This window comes from Epinephelus fuscoguttatus, linkage group LG12 (genome assembly GCF_011397635.1).
Source record: "Epinephelus fuscoguttatus linkage group LG12, E.fuscoguttatus.final_Chr_v1".
Taxonomy (NCBI): domain Eukaryota; kingdom Metazoa; phylum Chordata; class Actinopteri; order Perciformes; family Serranidae; genus Epinephelus; species Epinephelus fuscoguttatus.
The window spans coordinates 31302941-31325202 of record NC_064763.1 but is presented as its reverse complement, the minus strand read 5'-3'; the positions used below and the strand labels follow the sequence as shown (position 1 = coordinate 31325202).

Below are 22262 nucleotides of genomic sequence, written 5' to 3'. Positions count from 1 at the left end.
GCCGTGTAAGTAATTTATGGTGTGTTTTCCCTTTAATTCCATGAGTGAAAGCTGTGCACGCTGCGCGCCTCCGCTCACCTCAACGTGCGCGCAGCCGATGTCCAATCGCGACCGTTAGCTGGGGCCGGGCGAATGCGGTGGTACCAAAGAGGAGAAAAAATCTGACCGACCGTGCCGGGTGATGTGAAAAGTCACAGTACCACCTCAGAACCAGGGCTTACCATCGCAGGCTTAGACCAGTCAAGGGGATACGAGAATGGCCATTTGTCAGAGGGTGAGTTAGCTGTTTTTACACGCGGCTACATTTTTGTTTTGGCACTTGGAAAGACTTGTTATTTTTGACGACGAATTGCCTGCAGTGTCTGCGCTTCCCAGTTCCGATCTCAAAATGGCGGAGAGGCCGAAAGCTAGGCTAAGCTAAGTGGCAAAGTTGGCATTCACAGGAACATCGATTTCGAGAGTGAACGTCAAGATAATCCAACGGTGATATAATTCAACTATGTTGAATGTAGTTGTCATCTCAAGACCCGTTTGGTGCTTCTAGGTCAAGGCCTGATTTGTATCGAGGCACTTGTTGTGAAACCTAGCTAAACATTCGGCTAACGTTAGCTACGTCTATTTATGGAAGTTCTTTGGGGATGAGCTAACGTGGTACATTAGCCGGCTAAGCTAACTCAGGTGTTGTCAGCTTGCTGCCATATTTTCAACAGCCCGGTGCAAATACTCTGATGTTGCTAACAAATGCATAAATTAAATGCTGATTATTTACCTCATTTATTGTGGAAGCATCGTGATTTTTGTGAATAACATTGTACTACAATTCAAACAGTTAAACCAGTGTTGTCTTGTAACGCAACTGGGGAATAACGTTAGCTCTGTAATTAAACTTGGGATACAAATCATTCCACGTTAATTGTAACTGGTAACTGATGTTTTATTTTCAGCAAAGGTCTGTGTTGCTCAGCTACTTGTTGACGTAGACCAACGCCCTTTGTGTGTTTTGGCTGTGTGGTAGTGTAAATCCAGTCTGCTCGAACTGACAGCTCCAGTTAACGTCTACGTTATCGTGCTAAGCTAACGTTAGCTAGAAAGGGCGTTGCTGAGCCACTGCTGCAACTTTGCCCTTGTGGCCATCGAAGCTTGGAAAGACGTCACTCGAGCCAGATTTTGTACTCATTACCATTCTCCAATATATTAAAGCAGTCTTTACCCGATTTGGATTGTTTTAATGCATTCTGCATGCGCCCCTAAGGTAATCTACCAAGGTTTGAGGCATCACCATCAGGGTGGAGACTTAACAACGATCTGTACGGCATACTGATAATTAAATAGGCTGTACAGATTTTACTTGGGATATACAAAACTGCTTCATGAGCTAAGTTTGCTAGCGAATTGGATGACTAGTGATTGCCCAGTAGCTGCTATTGCACAGCATTAAATATGAGGGCCTATGTCTATAGAAATGGTTATGAACCTTTCAGGCTGCAAAGATCCATCTTTATTTGTAGATATTTTATCTTTATCGATATATATTTTCTCCTGTATCTCTAGGTTTTGACCTATTTCATGCTTTAAGTTCAATAAGATGTTGATAAAAGGGCAGCGAATAATTAATTTCTGCTACATTTCATCCTGCATCCCCATTTAGTATTTTACTCCTCTATATGAGCAGAACTACAATTATAAAAGTGCAATACCTATTAATTTGAAAATAGAAAATTATTGGTATTGTGTTTTGAAATCCTGCCAAAGCGGTTTCAACATTATGTCACTGTCTTGTCACATTGAAATCTTGTACGCTACCTTTGATAACACGTGCAGTGTGTTCAAGATTAAGGCTGAATAACTTTTAAACATGAGTGTTTTATTGTTGAGTAGACTGATATTGTAATATCTTGCCATGGGGAGACATCATTAGATAAAACAAGTGTAATGAAGTAGTTGAGGCTGCCAGTTACCGGGGAAAATAGTGATATAATGATGTACCTTGATGTTTGATTTGTAATCAAATGTTGCTGTTATGGTTCAGTTTGTGCCAGCAGAGACCTGTTTGGCCTGAAGGTCACCCATAAGGAGTGGCATTGTACAACAGCTTGACACAAACAGAGCATGATGACTGAAAGCTGGATGTGCAGCCAGATTTAATGCCTGTGGCTGGTTTCATTGCTTATTTGTTTTGTTAGACTGACTTTAATTTGCTTCTAAATTCAGTGCTACTTCTTTGGTAATTAAGAAGTAATACTGCAACTGGAAACATTTGTAATTCATTAAGGCAGTTTTGACTTGAGACTTGATAATTGATTCTTAACAGTGAGTCAGGACATGTATACCTCATGGGCAAGGCAGGAAATAAAGCAGCAACAGTTTTTATTAATTGATCGTTTGAGTCAATTATCAAGTGAGAATGACAATCTGTTATTGCAGCTTCTCCAGTGTGAGGATTTGTTGATTTTCATTTTTGTTATGTTTTGTTTTGTTTCATAACGTGTGTTTCATATTGAATCGTGAATAGCTTTGAATTCTGGACTGTTACTGGGACATAACAAAAAATGTGAAGATGTCACTTTTGGCTTTAGGAAGCTGATGGACCTTTTTGACAGTTATAAAATTATTAAAATTATTGATAGATTAAATAAAGATGAAAGCAATCATATCCTGGAGCAGTGCTGCTCCACTTACTTACTTTATTTAACGAACAGTCAAACAACCTAAAGCCATACAGTTTATAACGATATGTAACTCAGAAAGCAAATCTTCACAGTCCACCATCATGATCAAAAATCCTGAGGAGAGCCCTGTAGATGGAGTCAAAATGTCTTTGTCATATGAGGATCACACCATTATATTTACAAATAAATTTCTGCATAATTTTAGAGAATGTTGCTGCATTTATACCAGGATTGATAACTGTTGTTCACATGGGGGAAGAGTGGTTTCGTCTGTGTCACATCACAGTTGAACACGCTGCTTGTCTTACTGATCAGGGCTCAAAATTTCTGTCTCCGAGAAAGACAGATGAGGCATTGTTGATGTCATAGTCTGATATTTTATTGTAGCCTACTGGGAGCTTAATCAGGTGATCTGTTCACCTTTTTACAATTACATCATATCACAGTTTAAACCAAGAACATTTGATGGTTCTTAAGAGAGCAGGCGAGGCATTGAAGTTGTTAGGTGTGTTGTGATTATGAGTGGACGCAGAGACATGGAGGCTGCTCCGTCTCCCAGTGATGCTTACGTTTTCTTCAGTTTCAGGAAATAAAATGTGTTGGTCATGCTGCCTGTGCTCTTATTGGCCTTCACATGGACACATGTAGTCTGTCACATTATTGAGATAGGCTTGTTTTCTGTCTTAAATGCATTATTGTAGCTTAAATGTGAATTTGATAATATTTTTCTCCAGGATGCCCCTATCAAGTTTTTTTTTACCCTAATCTAGTTCAGGGTGCTTAATATTAATATTGGGTTTCTGTATCCGATCTGATGCTTTTATTTACCTAAATCATATTACTGTAAGAACAGAAAGTTGATCAACAGTCATATTTAGTTTTTGCCCAGCCCTGTTTGGAGGTTGCCATCCCAGTATCGGTAGAGTATTTTGCTGAGTGTCAGTGGCTTTTCATCTGCTGTACATAATAGGAACTGCAGGTTTCTACTGGTATTTCCATAGAATGAGTTCCTGTTATACTTTATGTCAGTGTTGTCAAATATATTGATTCATCAATACATATCGATTCTTAGCATTTCTGTTGGTTTGGTTTCAAGACTCATTTTCCACAGTACTGATACACCAGTACCAGCTGCACTTTCTTACTCCCTTGTTATTAATGTATAGTACAGTCATTTTGCTGTTCTCTGCTACGAACTAAGAAAAGAAAAGTTGTCATTGTCATGATAAAGCCTTGTTAAATTAATCTTTTAATACAAATTTTAAATTGTATGCCCCCAATGTCAATTTTCCCTGTGGTATTAAAATGGAGTTGAATACTGATATTTTTCAAGATACTGTGTCGAAGTTAGAAATTCCAGTATCGTGAAAATGCTACTTTATACAGAAGTTCTCTAGCTCAAAAATCAGGACAGAGATGCATCATGTGTTGAATTATTTTTTTTCTTTTTGAAGAATGATTTGTCATGTACTGCAGAAGAAAAACTGTCTTTTCCCTTTGTTACCCTGGTCATGGTACAGTTCTTTGCTGAAGGAACTGCTTTATCAGATGACCATACTAGAGATCAAACTGAGGCCCTTCAGGTGGGGGTATACTCTCCCTGCCACTAGGCTATAATTTTATAGCTGCTGTATTTTGGAAACACTTGTCAGGCATTTGTGATTAGTTTTAATCCCATGAAAACCTTAAAACTCTGTGTTGTTATTGGCTATTATAAAGCAGATAAAAATCGGATCCTTTCTTTAATGTACTCTACTATAATTTGTCAATTTCAGCCGACCATTATGCTCTATATGTGAGTGAAAATACAGTTTCTAACTATGAAAGTTATTTGGTGACACTGGTGATAGACTCTCCTGACACTCGGATTGGCAGTACACACCTCTAATATAATTCTTCTCTGTACATTCATGATGTAACTACATGGATTTGTTACAATCTGATGCTAACAAAGCTGTTATCTCTCTTCTCTGATTAGCAATGATCAAGGTACAAAAGATTCAGGTGGTAACTTCCCACTGAGCCAGCACTGATCATTACTTTCACTAGTTCAAATGACATACCATGCTGTTAATGCCATCATGTTAGGCCAAAATTAAACTTGTTTGTTATTGGGTTTGTGTGCTCTTTGCAAGCCGTCTGTACTCAACCAAAGATTGTTAAGAGGTAAAACACTCATCACTTGGTAACACCACAGTGCAAATGTGTGTTTCCATAGTTCCCAACTCCAACACAGAATCTCTATAGCTGATCGTATTACATCAGTTTCTGGAGTTGCATTCTCACAGTTTAATTTTCATTCATATCACATTGACAATAAAAGCTGATTTGCTTTATAATCTTGAACAGGATCTTTGGTGTTTGAATGAAGTAGCCTAACCGCTGTAAAATTAATTGGGCTGATTATAAAAGGCTACAGCATTTTCAGTGTGTCAGATACATTATCAACATGTAGGTAAATGTAAGTGTCAGGTTGGACTGTGTATCAGCAGATCTCCATTAATAAAGGACTCAGGACCAGAAGGATTTCACAGGGTCATCCCCACTTTAAACTGACTTAAAAGGTTATTTAGTTATCAAAATCATCGACAGTTATTTTTCAGAGCTACTGTCTTTCAAAGCCAAACTCCTGACCATCTCATCTGTGATGTTGTCAAAAGGCTTCTTGTGTGACAGAGAGGTGAAATTTCCGACTTAATACTGAAATAATAAAGCTTATCCAGAGGTTGAAGTCCTAAGTCAAAATATTCCACCAGGAAGTGACCACACACAGTGTCTATACATGACGAGATGCATATTGTATGATAACATTGCAAACCTTTTGGCTTTCCTCTTCCTTTGGTAGAATCTGTGCGCAATTCATTTAGAGCAATCGTTGCATTTTAGGAGGAATGAACTGGGTGTTATGATGATCATGCATGTTGTAAACAAACCCCTTTACATTACATCATTTTGATAAGCTTGATACATAGACGGGACCTTGAACCTTTCCTCTTGATTTATGACTCTGACCACGTTTTCACTGTTGAGCACAGAGCCTAGATAAACTGTGCCTTCGTCTTTCAGTGCAATAACTGGACGACTCTTGCAAGAGTTCAATATTTTGTACAGACTAAGACCAGGTCTCACACAGTTACTTGTTCATTTTCTATGTTTTCCTTTAAAACATCTCTCTCAAACACAGTTGCGGGTGAAGCTCAGCAATCTCGGGCAGGTGCAGAAGCTACCGAGATTGTCTTGGTTACGTAATAGTTGGGAGGTTGGTCTGTTTGGTCAAATGGCTATTTTTGAACCACGCTGAGAGTGCTGTTCAGCTAAAATCATTAGCTCTGTCCTGTCAGCTCAGAGCGCTCGTCATGTTTGCAGGCAGGAGTGAAGAGGGTTCTTTCTAGGACACTTCAGATGCGTCCCTGGGTAAATGTTTTGTTGTCTGCTGCGGCTGCCGGGCTTTCACTGAGAGGAACTGCTCAGGTGCTCCTCTGTGAAGTAGGGAGATACAAGAGGAAAAATTGTAAATGTTATGACCAGTTTCCAATTGAGTATCATTCTTTTGTTTATTTTGTTGAAGGAGTCTTTTGTGTTTGGAATTAGCAGCTGGACACGGACTGTGAAACGGACCAGAACGATGCACCAGACAATATAGACAAGGACGGCTTGCTGTCAAGGTCCTCTCGCTGTGTCGGGGGTTAATCCTGTTAGCCACCGTCCCGTCCCTTCTTTACATTGCACTGTCAGCTGTATGGAGGACTTGTGGTCTCTATCACTTAGAAACACACACACACACACACACACACACACACACACACACACACACACACACACACTCTAGGTTGTCTGGTCTAGCCGCTAAGCAGCTTAGTGCTATTGTGGCCCCAGGTGCCAGCAGTGTTGAAGCTCAGGAAGTGAGTAGTCTTATTAGCTTTACAATCATCGAATGGGGGTGTTTTGATTTGTCAGCGTGTGCTGTTGATGATCTATGCTCTTTTACTGAGATGGTCATATTGTCCCAAAATTCAGATTAAAAACATAAACAAGAAAATATGTTTTAAACTTCTATTGGTATACTTGATGAAGCCTAAAGATTACACTTTTGATACGATAATGAGAACAAAGGATCAGCTGCTAGCCTGCTATCTTAAAAATTGTCTTTTGCTTATGCAACATCCAGAGGTTCAGATCATTTGTGCAGGAGGAAGAGAGTTGGTAGTCCAGTCTTAAGTTGTACATCAAATATTTCTTAATATACATGATACTAAGATAGATGCATCAGTGCATAAATGAACAGGAGGATGACAAAAAGCCCCTAAGATGGCTTTTTTCATACTTCCTAGTATTGTTAATTATATGTTAGTCTATGTTTTTTCTGCCTCTGCTTTATTCATCCAGTTGTCACTTTTCCTGTTTTTCTTTTACTCACTTTTCTCTTCCTTCTGTCTTCATCAGGTGCTGGGCACGCCTGATCAGTGAGTAACACTTGGGCCAGTGAATGCTCGTGGAGCTTCGTCCCAACAGTTGATTGACAGCTGCATCTCCAGTTCACCTCTCTCTGCGTGGCACACTTTTCGCCACCCCCCAGTCTCTGAAGGAAGAACATCACAGAGGGATCGGACACCTACCCACCACAAACTTCCCAGACAGACTCCCTCAGCACCTCACCTCATCCTCACCTCCCCCAAGAGGGAGAGAACAGCAGCCACCATGGTGCTGTCACAGAGACAAAGAGATGAACTGTGAGTGCCTGGATGTAAATATGTGTGTGTGTGTGCAGGCTCATTACACATGCAAACAAGAACAGACATGCAGATGAACACACATGCAGTGCTCATGAAAAAGTGCATGTGCATTTTAGAGTGTGTTTATAAAGGCTTTTTAGCAATACCTCGAAGTTTGAGAGGCACAGATGTACATCACATGCTTTCCCCTCTTGATAGAAAGCAGTGGATTATGTTTAGCTGTTTGGGCTAGGTCATTCAGAAGAGGATAATGCAGGTGTTGCGTAAAAGTGCATAGCTTTACAAGAATGTGTGATTATTGAGGAAATGTGAAGAGGTGCAAGCTTTTAGGTGCTTCATTTGATAGCTACTTAGTAAATATTTCATAACCCACATGACAGGGCAAAGTAGTGAGGGGGATGGGGAAGGAGGAGAAACTTAAAATGATGGCTGGTTAATGTGAGAGGCTCTGTGCCTGGCTGATTGTACGGTATGCACCACAGTTCACTACACCCCAGTGCAGACAGCACAAAACATCAGATATTTCACGATATTATCATGGAGGTTACCCCTGTTGCCTAAAAAGATCTGGACGGCTTATTGTCTGATTAGTTTTAAAAAGGATTTGATTGGGAAAATTAAGGGAAATCCTGCTGCCAGTGCCACCCTAATGTTCAAAGTCTGTAACAGACAGGACTACAATTATCAGACATTCAAAGTGGCCTTGAAGCTGCAGCCTAAATTTAGCACAGTTACTCATGAAATATTCACTCTTCATCTCGTACAAGAGCTGTCCCGGTCATTTATTTAACTCTGTGTGTATGTCTGTGTGTATTTGTGTGTAAGTCCATACGTGTGTTTTAAATTTTTCTTTCCATGTGCTTGTGGCTGCCCTGTCCTTTCATCGTCCACACTCGGTGCTCTCTCTTTGTGGCAGTCTTTGGTTTCCATAGCAGCACAAAACACAGTTTCCCAGTGATTCGGTCCTCATGTTTCGTTTTCTTCACTGAAGGATTGTGATTTTTTTTTATTTTTTTTATGGCACTTACTCAAATTTGCTGACATTTGAGGTAGAACTGTGAAATTTGAATCCCATTGCTCCCATCTGTTAGACAGGGTGTGGTCTCCTCTCTTTAAGGAGGAACCAGCATATCTGTTAAGGTGGAGCTGATATCTAATAAATGACATTCCCACTTTGACTTAATTGACATGTAATCAATTCAGCACAAATTTGGGCCTAATCAAATGAAATTACAGTTAGACTGACCACTGATATTGACAGAGGTTGTATGCTACCATCTGTGAGGACCAAACCTGTGATTAATGTCGAGGTAACACTTGAAATCTTTTTTAAAAAAAATCTGTTTAATTCCACTTTTTGTCAGAAACCGAGCTATAGCTGACTATCTCCGTTCCAATGGATATGAGGAGGCCTATTCCACCTTCAAGAAAGAGGCAGAGATAGATATGGTAAGATGAGACTGGTGCACACAAATGTCAAAAAAAAAGAATGTGGATCCCTTTCTCAGTGTCTTGTCTTTTCTCCATTCATAGAATGAAGAGGTAGATAAAAAGTATGCAGGGCTTTTGGAAAAGAAATGGACTTCAGTCATAAGATTACAGAAGAAGGTAAGGCTTGTCTGGTGCTTGCTCATAGTGTATTTTAAATTTGCCTGGGATGTTTGATAAATGCTGAACATTTCAAATGTGTCAGGCAGACTAATTTTGTTGGTGTGTAGGTGTCATATAGACAATAACCTGTAAAAGTGCACCTAATGAATGGTCCAGTTCCAAAAATAGCTGCAGATATTTTAATCTTTGGGTGGCTGCCATAAATACATGAATGAGGGGGAAACCCTGTAAAAGTAGATACAAAAACACCTTTATATCAGCTTTTTAGAAAGCTAAGCTGCCAGATGGACGGCATGATAACATAAAATTGTTACCTGTCTTCTGACTCTTCTTCTTAACTTCCCGGTCTGCCTCAGGTGATGGAGCTGGAGTCAAAGTTGAATGAGGCGAAGGAGGAGATGACACATGGAGGACCTGTGGGTCAGAAGAGAGACCCCAAGGAGTGGATCCCCCGTCCCCCAGAGAGATATGCCCTGAGCGGGCACCGCGCTCCGGTCACACGAGTTATATTCCACCCTGTCTTCTCTGTCATGGTCACAGCCTCCGAGGATGCTACCATCAAGGTGTGTGTGTGTGTGTGTGTTTATAAACAGGGTTTACGCACTAAGATGTCAGTTTATACAGCCAGCTACGTCTGATGCAATCCAATACAACATCCCTGCCACAAATCTTCACTTTATGCATCGTATCATATTCATTTTTGTCCATCTGATTAAATACAGTTGACATCACTGCAGCCTCTAGAAGGATCAATATCTTTTTGACAGTTTCCACAGACACAAGAGTGTATTGTGGGGCTTTTTTTAGGGATGCACTGAAATGAAAATTTGTGGCCGAAGCCGAATAATATTAAGCGCTTGGCTGAATACCGAATATCGTTGTTTAGTTTTTCATTAGTTTTTGCAGATGAACCCCCTCCAGATTAGTGTTGTCGGTACCAAAATTGGGACCCACTGTACGATACCAATGAAAATATCATGGTTCTGAGTAGTATCACGATACCACAGCGAAAATGAGGCAGATGTGCCTTTTGTCATTTATAAAAAGATAAATCACTTTTCTATAATACATCAATGATATTTCAATGGAATAAATTACTTATTGACTTATTCATACTTCAAAAACAGCATCAATCAGTGATTAACATAGGGGGGATCAAAATAAAATAAATAAATAAAATAAGAATGAACCAGCCACCCTCCTCCCCTGACAAGTTCCTTCATAAGTAAAGAACAGTCCCTAAAGTGCGGTGAGGTTTGTGGGCCGTGAACGGCTCGTTTCTCCTCTGACACATCACGTACGGTCTGTGTTCGGCTGGCTCGGCTGTTCAGGTACTTCTGGGCAGTCATGATGCCAAGAAGAGGATATTATTGGAGCCGACTTCTCCGTCGCCCGGTAAGCCGATGGCCGCCGTATTTGACAGGAATACATTACTGTCTGTGTCTGTGACCCCCGTTCAACCCACAACAGGTGGGATTCGCCTTTCGTTTCTGCTGGTGGTTGAAATCTGTAGGCTGCTCGCACAGCGTGCTGAATGATTTAAGCCTATTTTGCTCGCTCAAAACTATTTTTAGTCGCAAATGCGAGTGCCGTAACGGACGGATCGCCGCACTGCCGACGTTTTATTCGGACCGTCACGGCACGCTGTTTGATTGCGTTATCAAAACACGCCACTATTATTTGGCCTTGCGTTTAACTTATTCCACCGAATACCGAATGTGTGGGGTTTTTTTTTTTTTTTTTTGCAATATTCGGCTGAATATATTCGGTTACTGAATATTCGGTGCATCCCTACTTTTTTTTATTAGATTGTGAAGAGAAACAGACACAATTTTAAGAAAACTAAGGGGGCAGCACAGTCTTGACCTACTATAACAGTGCTCTAAAACATCTGTCAATGATGAGAAGCAACAGCATTATTACATTAATGTATTATACATCAATTTATCTATTAAGAGGTCCCATGTGTACTCCCTGGAGCTATCAAACCCCTTTTGCTTTTCTTATGTTCACATAATGTAATATCTTTGACATGTCGTTTCTAGGGGGTTCACTGCTTTGAAAATGTGTCTCTAGCAGGAATATTAAATCGATGGCCGCGTGCAGCAGCATTTAGAAGCTAAATCAGAGAGCGTTTCAGCACGCCACAACATAGCCTCTGCAGCTCTGACCCTTCAGATCAAAGCTGTACTGCAGATCTGAGGCTGCTCTCCCTTTTTATCCTCAGTGCTTTTGCTTCAACACGCTTTTCACCCCCCCCCGCCTCCTCCCTTTACTCTCCTCCCTCCCTCCCTCTCCGCTTCCTTTCCTTCCTCACTTTCTTTTTTCTGCTTTGTCACTGCTCATCTATGTGGAGATGGGCTGATGCTCGTGTTGTCAGAGGCAACACTCCCAGAGCAGAGCACCTTGGGAAACATGCAAATCTGTTTCTCTTTAAACTTATCCTTCTTCTCTCCTTATCAGCCTGTTTATTGATTAAACACTGTCAGCAGATTTTCATTTATACAACCTGATTTTATTTGAAAGGAGATTCTCAATCATTTAAACTTTGTTTAAACAGTTTAACCTACATGTCTTTAATGTCACAACACATTATTTAACCTGCACCCCATCCTGCCTGTTGAATGTGGGAAATAAAAGTAATCTGATTTTACAGTCACAATAACTTGACCCTTAAAATGACGTCAATATGTCAATATTGGAATTTTTGCTGTTAGGCTACTAGATTTCATTAAGTTGACCAAAATCAGCAATGTTGTAGTCACATTTGATTTTGAGCCAAGATAAACATCTGTGTTTGATAATTAGGTCAGACTGAATTGCCTCCCTGACTGACTAGTGCTTTCTGTGTCTGTGATTTTAGGTGTGGGACTATGAGGCAGGAGACTTTGAGCGAACCCTGAAGGGCCACACAGACTCTGTGCAGGACATCTCCTTTGACCAGACAGGAAAGCTTCTGGCTTCCTGTTCAGCTGACATGAGCATCAAACTTTGGGACTTTCAGGGGTTCGAGTGCATCCGAACAATGCATGGTAAGAGATATTTCCAGAGATAACAATAGTTACAGTACAAGAGCACCTGTGTAGCGAATACACAAAACAACTTATGCTATATGCAGTCTTATTTAGAAATATTACAGTTTCTTAAGTACTTAATTATTATTTTATATGGCCTATTTATGCTAAATAAATGTGTTTATAAATGGATGCAGGAAATTAATATAATTGGGTTCACAAGTATTTTAGTTTGTAGAGACTGTTTCAGTTCTACAGGCCTGCACATTTATCAGGGGCTCATGATAAGAGGATTCACAATAAAATTAGGGAAAACATCTATGTAGCTGCTAGGGTTAGGTATAGTTTTTTTTTCTGATGCCAGTGTTAAAATAATACTTTTAAAACAGTTCTGGATGGTGTCAGATTTAATAATGATTAATGATACCACCTCACATTAAGTGAGCCTTGTCAGTTTCCATTGGGAGACTATCTTCAGTTGCTAACGTCGGGGCTAACCCCCTTCACTTTAATCAGGAAGTAACAAGCAAGAGAGGGGAACTTGGCTTGGGTCTTGAGGAGTTGTAGCATTTATTCACTGACAATTCGCCTAAACTCTACACACATTGCACTGCTACATTTGGTTTCATACTCTCTGCTCAGGTCACCACAGTGTCACTGTCACGCGTCACCATCACACACTTGCTTTCTCTCTCTTTCAACTGCACACTTGCTATGCACACAATCTGGCTCCAAAATCTGCGTTGTGATTTGGTCCAGTAGGCACTGGTCATATAGGAACTGGTGCCGTAGTGGTGCTGAGTTTCGGTCCCCAAACCTATAAGCTATATTTCAGTGGAAATGAGTTTAAATGACTTTTCTGATTGTGGGTTTTAGTCATTTTTAGAAACTGAACACCAAGTGTTTTCTAATGAAGGGTTAGCTTTATTTTAGAAATCTCAAATGCTTTTGGGCACTGTGACTTTGGGCACATCTGGCTTGGTGGTTTAAGTATTGACATGAACTCAGACCATTTACACAACTGAACTCTTGACTGTGTCGTCCAGGCCACGATCACAACGTGTCATCTGTAGCCATCATGCCAAATGGTGACCACATAGTGTCTGCCTCCAGAGACAAGACCATCAAGATGTGGGAGGTGGCCACTGGGTAAGTGAGAGAGAGTCTCGTTTCAAGTCTTACAACCACAAGCTCTTAAAGAGATTTTGATTCATGTAATTTCACATTTTGAGCATGGTTTTTCTTTGTTTTCCATACTCTGAAATTTATATTTTCCATCTCCCTTTTAATGGTCTTATTTTTATCCCTGATAACATTGCATTAGTTCATAATTAATTTATGCTGAAAGCAGCTCTTTCATGATTTAATTAATTTCCAATGTGTCCATCTACAGGTACTGTGTGAAGACATTTACAGGGCACAGGGAGTGGGTGAGGATGGTGCGTCCCAACCAGGACGGTTCGTTGATCGCCAGTTGCTCCAACGACCAGACGGTGCGTGTCTGGGTGGTCGCCTCGAAGGAGTGCAAAGCTGAGTTGCGGGAGCATGAACATGTGGTAGAGTGTATCGCTTGGGCCCCTGACAGTGCTCACCCCACCATCCTGGAGGCCACAGGCTCAGAGGTATGTACAGCTGCTGCAGGATCTACGTTTACCTACAGAGGATGTTTGTGTATGTTTGGGTTCAGCCGGAGGGTTTCCCACAATTGTGTAGAGCAAAGGCAAACCATATGCTCTGAAGTAATGACTTCCTCATAAGACATTAATGCACTTTTATTAAATAAAACTGCAACAGAAGAAGCACTATTTCACTGAAGCCAGTGAGCCTTTTGTGAAGATGGTAATCTTAACTAGTAATTTAGTTTGTCACAAATGATTAGATGCAGTCAGGGGCTTTCAGACTTAGCTCAGCAGATTACAGTGATTGGTCAGGTTTTCACGTCACGTTTGTTTGCTCTGCAGTAATTAAAACTGAACCTGGCAAAGTTGGGGAAAAAGACGTTTTTACTGTCTGGAAATTCAGAGGCAAACTAATCTGTTTGTTACTAACAGCTGATGTGTGAAGAAGAATTAAATATACTTATACATATAATATTTACCTTATGTGAGCTTTTTAATAACATCACATTTACATATCCGCATCTGTGTTTATAGCCCAGTCTGTTCACATGCTAACAGCCCTGTGAGGCTGTACTTAGCTTTTAGCTTATAGCACCTTTGTGTAGGGGTGTAACGGTACACAAAAATCTCAGTTCAGTACGTACCTCGGTACACAAGTCACGGTTCGTTTTTTTTTTCGGTACAGTAATGAAAAAATAGACAACTATTAAATATCTTTTACTTATTGGTAACCTTATTAAAACGTACCACCACAGCAGTTAACTCTTTTTACACAATTTTTGAATGAAACAAATATGTATATAATCCTGCTTTTTCACATTGTTTGAATGAAAATAGAAATATAAAAGTGAAAAATAAAATCCTGCTGTTTTTTTTAACACATTTTTTGAATGAAAAATATAAATATACATTTCTGCTTTAACAGTTTTACTCAATTAAAATAAAAAGTATAGTGCAGCTGGTCAGCTTTAAAGCCTGCTCAGATTCAGTTTTACTAGGAACTTACTTAGCTTTCCCACTTTGTTAAAGTGCAGTAAACAAAACATGCTTATATCTAAAGTGCAGCTTAAACAATTTTACTCAACTCCAATGGCATTGGTTATTCTTTAGCGCGATGCTCAGGGGAACGCTATTTCTTTATAAACGACGACGATATCGTAGTTTGCACCAGATTGCTTTTTCTAGCTGTGCCGGTTAGCGTTCAAACTCGGGTGGTGTCGCTTTAGATGCGTTAGCATGTTAGACGTGTTTCCAAGTACATACCCGACCGCTGTTCTGCAGTGTCGGCACACTGCTTTTGTCTTGTCAACTTGTTTATTTCCATCTTCGTATTTTACCCTGAAACCAAAGTGTTACCGAACGGAGGACTTAAGGTTTGCGGGTGGGTCTTCAGGTTTGTCAGGCTCACTTGCCATGGGGTCCATGTCATTGGTTCGACATCCCATTAGTCCGACTGCCCGCAGTGCTGAGCGGCTCGCGGCGGGTGTATGGTGCGCCGCGACTGGCTTGAGGCGGAGCAGGCTCACGGCTTATGTGTTTGTCACTTTCTTTTTCATTTTAACCCACACCATGCACAAAGTGAAAGTGGAGATTTACCGGACTCGGTGCGTCACTCAATTATGTCTGTCCGGGAACTAGATATTTTAAATGGTTCGGCTTGCAAAAACGGAATTAAAATAAAACAAAATAAAATAAAATAATATCCTGCGCCCAATAATTCGGTACAGGGTCGTGCCGAACCGAAAGTCGCGTACCGAACGGTTCGACACAAATACATGTACCGTTACGGCTCTACCTTTGTGCCATGATCTGAAAGCTAATGTCAGTATGCTAACATGCTTTTCAGCAGGTATAATGTTTACCATCTTCACAATCTTTTAGTTTGTTGGCATGCTAATGTTTGCTAATTAGCAGTAAACCTCAAAGCACAGGCTGATGGTAATGTGATTCGTTTTGTAATTATTTAGTTACAAAGTAAAGTATTTTACAAAGTAAGATTTGAACGTGATATTGGTGCTACATAAAAAGTCAGAATTAATTCAGACTGACTGGCATTGCCACGCCTCTAGAGTATGAAAATAACCAAACTGCTGTATTGTCTTTTATGTAGTCAGTTGGTTTCTTACATCTTCCCTGTGTCTCTGTTTTGCAGAGCAAGAAGAGTGGAAAACCTGGCCCCTTCCTTCTTTCTGGATCCAGAGATAAAACAATTAAGATGTGGGATGTCAGCATTGGCATCTGCCTTATGACTCTGGTGAGCAGTCTCAGTGATGATTTCTATGCCTGTCTCTGTTGCTGCTTATGAATGAGGGGAGCGGTGGGTAATTATTCTTGTCTCTCCAGGTGGGACACGACAACTGGGTGCGTGGGGTATTGTTTCATCCTGGAGGAAGATTCATAGTGAGCTGTGCTGATGACAAAACCATTAGGATCTGGGACTACAAGAACAAACGGTGCATGAAGACCCTGTGTGCCCATGAACACTTTGTTACCTCTTTGGGTAAGACACAGTGATTATTGAGATTAATAGCATTTAACATTAACCTGCTCTGAACTTAAACCCACGCTGAAAAGCTCACTTTGTACATCCCATTTAACTAATTTCAGCTGTGTGGTTTAAATTATTGAGTTTATTTGTAATGGAGTGTACCTGAACAAATGTTTTCCTCTCTTGCAGATTTCCACAAGACTGCTCCCTACGTGGTGACAGGCAGCGTCGATCAGACAGTCAAAGTCTGGGAGTGCCGCTGAGACTGCCTCCATCTCTTACCCTGTCCTGCCCCCCCCCCCAACTCTAAAAGCAGCCCTAAAGCCCACTCTACCCCACCCCTCTCCTGCACCTCAGCCCTCTTCCCTCTATCCTGACACCCAGCCCAGCCCTTCACCTCTCGCACTCCAAACCATAGTTGACCATGGCGCTTTACCTTCTCCCCCGTCCACTCCCCTCTCCCTCCCTCCTCCCCTACATCGGTCCAGCCCTATTAAGATGACTATTGTCCTTTTATGTAAATTATTCTGGATGTAGGGTACGCTTAATAAATGTCACGCAATCTCTGACACATAAACACACTCAGAAGATAAGAAGTATTCCTTGCATGGTGAATCAAACAAAAAAAATTGTATACTGTTAAATTTGCCGAATTTGCATACTGTTGTCATGACTTCCTGTCAGGTCAAAGGGTGAATATCCTTGTGTGCTGGCGCAGGTGGATTCCAGTTAACTGACAGTGCACGAAAACCAATGGCACCCCTTGTTGAGGGGGTTTAGGTTTTGTTTTGTTTAGTTTTACTCCATGCCTCCATTGTTGTGGTCTGTCACTGCGTGGATGGTGATAGAGAAGGTGTGAGGGAAGTAAGCATAAAAGAGAATGAGTGGAAGCTGTCCAGGAGAAGATGAAAACAAGTGGAAGAAAAGATTAAGCAAGATGCAGCTCCCTAGTTGAATCACATGAGGTTCTGTGGGCGAGTGCACGTGTACATGTGTGTATACATTGTGTGAGTGTGTGTGTGTTTGTATATTATGACAGGAGAATCTCTCCACCATCTCTGCTCTGATGGTCAGAGGAGAGAGAGAGGAGGCAAGGCTTCTCACCCACTGTGTTCATTCATACTACTTCATCTCTTTTAACAAACTTGCTTTCTAGTAGACACTCACAGGACCTTAATGATCCCTAAGCTGCTGAGAGCACAGGCACACGCCCCATAGCAAAAGTGTGTTGTACAGAGGAAAAAGTCTGCTCACCTTTTATGAGGTTTGTGTGTGTGTATGTCGCCCCAGAGAAATCGCCCAGTGCCCTCTTGCTCGCTATCTCTGCCTTGTTAACCCATTGAGGGCTCCCTCACACGGGATTTTCATTCTGCTTTCTGTGGTCTCACTGCTCTCTTTACACACACATACACATACACTCACAAATGCACATACACGCACAGTAAAAGTTGTGTATCAATATATCTGGATGTCATTGTTTGCAACATAATGAAATAAAATTCTGTAAATATAAGTGATCTGTTTGTCTGCTTTCTTTGAGGAAAGGTGGTGAGATGCAGGAAAACTTCAGGGAGTCTGACAGAGTTTACCATGGCAAAGTTTCATAGAGAGGTCAGATACCGCAGCACACCTCCCAGTTCATCTCATGTTAAATACATCAAGTGCACCTACGCTTGCAAGGGCTGTGTAACCATGGAAACCAGAGTATCTGCAGGTTATTTAAAAGGTTTTAATGTCTTAAATATAATTATATAAACAGTAGCCCTTAAATTGGCTTACATTTAGATTTATGAAGTTGTAATTGCCACAAATGTTTCATCTAATTTGATTTATCCATCTTTCAACTTATCTTTGTTAAAATGAGTCAAGCTCCTCTACATTGAAGTCCACATCTCTGATGTTACAAATGATTTAACCTACCACTGAACCTCATACTGCCTTTTACTTTATACTTGCACTTACCTGTTGGCAACATGTAGATTGACCTAACTCACTCTAATAACCATACACCCTACATAAAACCTACCTCTGCACAGAACTAAATACACACACCACTTACCTGCAATACAGATTAAGAAAACAGTTTGGTTAAAATTTATCTTGAAAGGGTCATGATAAGCATTGCATTTAAGTGTCAGATGCCTGTAGATGCCGTGGACATAGAAATCAAGCAAACTTTCTATATCTAAAAAAATGTATCTAAATACATTTTTTATTCTTACCAGGACCCATTTAATTGCCACCCTGATATGGTATGCTTTCCTGTTTTTCTTTAGCTGTAAGCATATTCTCAAGCATTACTGTCACTGTAAAGACTCTTTGGTTGTGGTGCTGTGACAGGCTGTAGCCCACAAACTTAAGTGTTGAATTTAATAAAACAGTTGGGTCTGACAGTGTAAAATCATCAAAATAATGTGTTTTGAAAGATATGGGTCACAAGACAAAAACTAAAAAAACTGCTGCTCTAGATATGGAATATAATTTATGTATAACTATCAGGCTGTGGAGCTACGCTGTGGCCTCTTGGCATCTTTGGGTAACTTCAGTGTAAGCAGGGTCAGAGGCTGACTCACTGTTACTGATTCAGATAAAGGAAGAACAGATCAGTCCTGACCTAGTAGTATTTTTTTTTTTTTAAATGAAAGATGAGTGGGGGGACAGGCAGGTGTGGTGCCAGGACTTAAAATGTCAAGTGTAATGTGGGGAGAACAGTGTAATAAGTTTTGACATTTATTCCTCAGGTACAGCCCAGTTACTTACTACTAGCTCACACTGGGGAGGCAAAGACATCAGGAGGCAACAGGGACGATTCAGGCCCCCTTATCAATTATGTACAGTACCCCAGCCTACTTCTGAGCTCGCGCACACACCTGCTCACTCACCCACACAGCAATTACTCTCTCCCTGTGCTCGGTGGTATCCTGGCAACAGTTGCCAGGATGGCAAGCGTGCAAGCACCACACCTTGCTCTGTCCTGCAGGTTCTTTGAGGGTGGAGAAACGGGGAGTGGTGCAGTAAAGCGCATTGGCAAATGCAGGTGCCAAAAAGGAGTCCAAGGTACAGCACAAGGTTCATGTAGTAAAAGGACGTTGGCAATGGGTGCACAGTACGATGGAGTGAAAGCTGTGTGCTAAATGAGTGTGCAGAGATGTGAGAAGTGGCTTCATGGGACTTAATGAAAGGATAATAAACCTGTCTCAGTCTGAAACTCCTGTTTCTCAGCAGAGGCAGTGGAGTAGAAACATTGGCCTACATCCACCTGCCACCACTCTCTCATGCCTTGCACACACTTTTCCCCTCATGTAAGCTAGAGACATCAAAACAGGGCAGAAACAGAGGAAGCTCACTTTCTTGTTTTTATCTCTTCTAGGTCACCCATTTCTCCCCATCTGACAAAACTATCACTGATTCAGATTTATAGCAAAGAGAAAGAGAAAGCGAAAGGAGCAGCAGGGAGGTATGAGCCAGCATTGATTCCCGATAAGCTTGGCATGATATGGAAGTGTCGAGAGATTTCAAGGTCAGTGTGAACAACAGGCCTGTCTCTGTGAGATGCAGCACTATTGATTCTCTCAGAGGTGATTGAACTATTTCATATAGCAGGTTGGATTTCCTTTATTAACATATCCAAACATACTAGTAGTTTCAAGTGCAGACGGAGGCACAGATGACTGCAGGGCCTGCGTTGATATATAGGTTTGTGTGTCATCCCAGTATAGCTTACGTGAGTCCCACTATAGTTTACGTGACCAGTGTTCTAATCCCTGCAAAGCCTGAGGAGGACGATGGGATGAGGTGCTCTGGACGAGCTATGTTACAGGATGTGGCGCTCTCTAGTGGTAGCTTGTGTTGAGAGGTCCATGTCCCTATAAGGAAAAAAACACTGCCACTTTCTTGCATTGAGTTCAAGTTGGCAGTGGTCACGTGGGTGTCATGGAAAAGATAATATAACTGACCATCTTGTGTCTCAGAGGAGAAACATTCATCATGACTTCACAATGACTTAAAGATCGATTAAAAAAACTCAGTTCTGTTTGATGCAAGTCATGTTTTCCAAGTTAAGGATTGGGGTTGTAATTTAGGATCTGATCATGCGTTAATATCCAAGAGGTTTATATAACTTTTCACCCATGGAAACTGAACAAAGAATCAGACATTGTACACCACCTTTGTTGAAGTTTAGTGTTTGGGTTATGGAAATAAGTTTTGATTGTAAATTACATGTGCGTGAGAAATGTTAGAACCACCTGCTATTGACAGAGACAAAAACAAATCCTCAAGTCTTTACTTTAATCACAGCCAAACAGTGATGTCTGTGATTCACACACTCTTTGCTAAGTCCATTTGATCTTTGAACACTTTCCCTGTTTTCCTGTGTTGCACAGCTTCCTCTTTGTCTCTGCTCTGTAGATCCAATAGTGATGCAGCACTTCTAACTGGGTCAGGCCCGTCCCAGCCTAACATCCCTCCCGCCCTCTGTGTCTCTCCAAGCCAACCCCCTCATCCTCCTCCCTTTTTTCCCCTCTATATACGCATAACATCCGTAAAGACTTTTTTTCGTGCAGCTCATGTGCTTACCATGTGCAGCAGCTCTCCCTTCCCTATTCTCTCCCTCCTCCCCCTTTCCTGCCTGATTCATTTTCTGTCATCCATCCTGCCATACAGCCTGTTGCAAAATGACTCACACCCCCCCTCACACCCACACATGCATTTGTTTCCATTATTGGAAGTTTTACGATTTTTTTCCCCCAGGCAAACTGGACAAGATAATATGTGGCCTGATAGTCAACATAGTATTGGTGTTAGTAGGTTTGTATGTGCAGGCAAGGCGCATGGCGTGGAGGAGGCAGCTCTTATCTACCCCTGGGCTGCTGCTTTGATTGGCTGAGAGAGTGAGACCCTGTGATGTGGTAAAGGGTATATATGACTGAGCGGCATCCAATCAAAGACTGTTACCATGCAGCAACGCACACACCACATACATGCATCTGTATACAGTATATAGACAGGCACAACACTGTAATATAAACCATTAATCATAACACTACAATAAGATTTACTTTTTCCCCAGAGGGAGATATACTGCATAATCCAGCACAGCTGTCACATGTTACATATGATCAAATAACACAACACATCCAACATAAGTCACAGCATTAAAGACACAAAATGCAACAGAAGAAGTACCACATGGAAACAATGAGCAACTGCAGAGAAGGAGAAAATCCTTGTGATGCAACATATTTTTCCATGTGTGAGATAAACAGTGGGTGTGAAATGAAAAAAATCTGGAAAAGAGGCAGTTAACTGGCAACAAGGGAAGTTTTTTTTAATTAAAAAAAAAAGAACAAAATGGACATTGATGAAATAATTAATAAAAACAACTCTGTAGACAAATTTTGTGAAAGACTAGAATTATCAGGTAATAAATTGATCAGACATGTCCTTCAGGTCTTTTGGCTGCTGCTTAATATTATAAATTATTTTTTCTGTGGAAAAGAAAATTGCTTATAGGACACCTCCCCACACACACACACACACACACACACACACACACACAAAGTGACAATGTTACAATTAGGGGAAACAAAAAATATAAATTACAGTAGCCTACATCACATAATAGTTGTTCATCTAAATGTTAACCTCAGTGTGGACCTCCAAAACACAACAATTTAATAAAAATTACTGTCTTGTCATTATCCCACACACCATTTTAATTGTAAATATGCAGTACCTATGGCATATAATTAATAATCATATGTATTTATTTGGTAAAAACCTTTTAATTTAGTATTACTGATTAGGATTTGAGGCTTAAACATCAGGATATTTGATAATAATCATATTAATAGCACATTCTGGTCAGCCGCCTCTCATCACTGCTCACCCACAGACATTACAGTAAGCCCCGCCCCTTGCCGTTTGATTGACAGCTCTGATCTCGAGACAGCAGGGTGGCCAGTCACGCTCTCGCCATGCAAATGAGCCGCGCTCGGGCCGGGCGGGTGCCCATGTGGACCAGCACCATGCCTTGTTGTTCTGAGCGCTGATTGGCTCGCTGGCGCCTGATTGTTCTTCATGCGCTGCGGGCCAACGGTCGGGAAGAAAACATGGCGGACCTGTGA

General features: G+C 41.0%; 1 protein-coding gene across 1 annotated transcript; it reads left to right on the top strand.

Annotated features, from left to right (window-relative positions):
- The first annotated feature begins 104 nt into the window (after nucleotides 1-104).
- Nucleotides 105-17647, top strand: LOC125898428 (lissencephaly-1 homolog B). Its single transcript, XM_049592223.1, has 11 exons — nucleotides 105-274; nucleotides 7113-7399; nucleotides 8767-8851; nucleotides 8936-9010; nucleotides 9370-9576; nucleotides 11877-12045; nucleotides 13074-13176; nucleotides 13421-13649; nucleotides 15799-15900; nucleotides 15990-16146; nucleotides 16324-17647. The coding sequence occupies exons 2-11, from the start codon at nucleotides 7368-7370 to the stop codon at nucleotides 16395-16397; spliced, it is 1233 nt and encodes a 410-aa protein (XP_049448180.1). The 5' UTR covers nucleotides 105-274; nucleotides 7113-7367; the 3' UTR covers nucleotides 16398-17647.
- Nucleotides 17648-22262: the final 4615 nt, after the last annotated feature.

What these genes read in the sequence shown, in the direction of transcription:
- LOC125898428 (XM_049592223.1), top strand. Translation starts at nt 7,368, where the DNA reads ATGGTGCTGTCACAGAGACAAAGAGATGAACT. An exon ending in CAGAGACAAAGAGATGAACT is followed by an intron (nt 7,400 to 8,766) that starts GTGAGTGCCTGG and finishes ACTTTTTGTCAG; the next exon opens with AAACCGAGCTATAGCTGACT. An exon ending in ATGTGGGAGGTGGCCACTGG is followed by an intron (nt 13,177 to 13,420) that starts GTAAGTGAGAGA and finishes GTCCATCTACAG; the next exon opens with GTACTGTGTGAAGACATTTA.